Raw genomic sequence first — 2,682 nt, 5'->3', positions numbered from 1 at the left:
TTCTTCTTCTTCTTCTTCTCCTTCTCCTTCTCTTCTTCTTCTTCTTCTCCTTCTCCTTCTCCTTCTCTTCTCCTTCTCCTTCTCCTTCTTCTTCTTCTTATCTATAGTATAGAGGTGTCTAACAGGGTTTTCAAACTCAAACAAACAAAACCCCAAACAAAACAAACTGACCATTCCGAGTGACCGCCTGGATGACCCTCTTGAGCAGCTGGTTCATCAGGGCCATGTGGAGCAGGTGGAAGGAGAAGAAGTAGCCGTAGAAAACTGTGCCAAGGCCGGAACACACCAGGAACGTCTGAGGGTGGGAACGACGCAGGCAAATACACGCAATCAATAGCCATAAACAAAGTTACATGTTTTTTTGGGTGTAAATTGTCGCCTTGAATTACAAGTTGATTTCTCTTTTGTCCAAGCAGTTCACATATTCTGATTTTTACATATATTTCCATTTCTAATGACATATAGAAACCATTGTGGCTTTACTGGCAAGAAATTACAACCACATTTGTAACTGACCCTCCGCTCCATTCTGAATCTGACTGCCCAAAATTAAATTCCATCCAAGTGTGAAAAAAAATGATGGAAACAAAAGGTTCAGTTGATAAAAGTTATGCATTGTGGGAAAAATTCCATTTGTTGTCACTTTTGTCAAACCCCAAGGACCTTCATTAAAATTGTCTTATCATCTCTGTCGTGGCTAACTGTCGACGGGACAAATTGTGGCGTATTGGGGTGAAACCAGGCGCTCGTCAAAATAATGAAACTGAAGAAAACAGCATTTTCAAGCCAGTTTGACAAAATTAATTGAATTTTCGTCTTTTGGCTCAACCCTTTTCTCATCTATCTAAAAACACCTTTCTGTGTGGATTTTACAGGAAAACTTTGATTAATGAAAGGCACATAAAAGTGTAAATTCTCATTTCCCAAGGACTCTCAAGCTATGGAAGTTACCAAACTTTTGTAGCCATTTTCTCGATAATGTTACCTCTGAAACAAGGTGACCCCCACTTTTTTCCATTGGAATGTCTTGACTTCTATTCAAGACAGACGAGTATTTTCTTCCTTGAATGCTAGACAAAAGAACAAGTTTTAACTCGTCAAGGACGAAGTGGACACATAAGTCAGACAGCAGCAGATCAAAAGCAAAGTTGAGGGATATTTCAAAACTCGAAATACAAGCTTGCATATATCATCGTTTACATTATTGTTATCTGTCTTTTTAAGTACCAGATAAAGGAAACAGAAATGAAAACTACGTATGAATCAGGAGGTAATGCTTTTTTAGTATTCCCGAATATCGTGTCTTCAAGTGTTCGAATGGGCAGAATGCGTGTCCGCAAAGAGTTAAGAGGATAATACTATTTCCACATGCCCAAAAATTGACGAGTGCCTGATTCCACACGTCGACGTGACACAATTGTTACGTGTGCTGACAAAATGAGTTAGTTCTCGGATCCAAGTCTTTATTAAATAGACTCATCAGGATTATAGGTGAAGTTTTTACAATGTATAAGTATGAATAATAAAAGACAGGCTAGAGTTAAAGAATATAGCATCTATAAAAAATTCACACCCTAATGTTGATTTTGGGCTAGTATCTCCATTTGTGGAATGTGAGAAGTAACTCAATTTGTCAGCGTGCCTCATAATTGCTATGTGTGGAGCTTTGTGTCGGCGCAGTGATCACTCACCAGGTAGTAGAAGGTCATGACACTGAAGAACCTCACTTCTAAGTGAGCCCCGGCTTTTTCCTCTTCTTCTTCTTCATCGTCATCCTCATTTTTCAAAGGCACTAACGACCTGTGGGAATAGACACACAGAGAAAAAGATAGAGGATGAACACGCTTTCTCTTTCCTCCCTCTCAATTTCATGTCTTTCTAAGGTACTGCTCTTGTTCCGTCTCCTTCTTGAATTCACCCTCTCTTTCTCTCTTCTTCTTCTTCTTGTGGGTGGGTGGCTTGTGCTCTGGTGTAGTTTGCTACTTCTTTCCTCTAGAAATCTATCTATTGTCTTAATCTCTCCTCTTTCTCTTCTTTGTATATTACTCTCTATGCAGTTGCGAGCGCCGTAAAACCCTATACTACTACTAACACCTCTAATCCTTGGCACTTATATGACCTATTTCTGTTGCAAAAGCAGTAAAAAAACTTTAACTAAAACTAAAAACTGAACCTTTCCTTCAAATGGGTGTCCTCATCATCAGTCTTTCTGCAGTGTTCGTTCTACTCCAAGTTCAACACCCAGCCTAATACAACTGAAATTTGACGTAAAACCAGAAAACATGAGGAATTCAACACCCAGCCTAATACAACTGAAATTTGACGTAAAACCAGAAAACATGAGGAATTCAACACCCAGCCTAATGTATTTGAAATCTTAAATTTGATGTAAAATCTCAAATTTGGGGAATCAAACTGTATTCCAGGTTTGACTTTGCGCCTTACTAAATTTGCAATCTTTCCAATCTATAAAGTGACACACATACATTCAAGTCCTTTGTGAAATGTTAAATGGGTTGCTACTGCATGAGAACCCAAACACATATATATAACACTGGGAGACTCGAATCATGAATTTAAACCATTAGTGAAAGATTAAATGGATAAAACACATGAAACAAAAGAATAAAAGAGAAAAGAAAAATAAATAAACAAATAAATAAATAAATACATAGATAAATA

The 2,682-nt window shown here is 37.9% G+C and overlaps 1 protein-coding gene across 1 annotated transcript in view; it reads right to left on the bottom strand.

The window, feature by feature from the left end:
• LOC101848258 (inositol 1,4,5-trisphosphate receptor type 3) overlaps positions 1–2,682 on the bottom strand; it is a gene marked incomplete at both ends in the record, with an annotated part of 112,704 nt that overhangs the window by 8,030 nt on the left and 101,992 nt on the right. Inside the window, 2 exon segments of the mRNA XM_035973446.1 lie at positions 172–295; positions 1,692–1,800. Coding sequence (XP_035829339.1) covers positions 172–295; positions 1,692–1,800 — 233 coding nt within the window.

Source organism: Aplysia californica, unplaced genomic scaffold (genome assembly GCF_000002075.1).
Source record: "Aplysia californica isolate F4 #8 unplaced genomic scaffold, AplCal3.0 scaffold01239, whole genome shotgun sequence".
Lineage (NCBI taxonomy): Eukaryota > Metazoa > Mollusca > Gastropoda > Aplysiida > Aplysiidae > Aplysia > Aplysia californica.
This window is presented reverse-complemented; position numbering and strand designations above follow the sequence as displayed.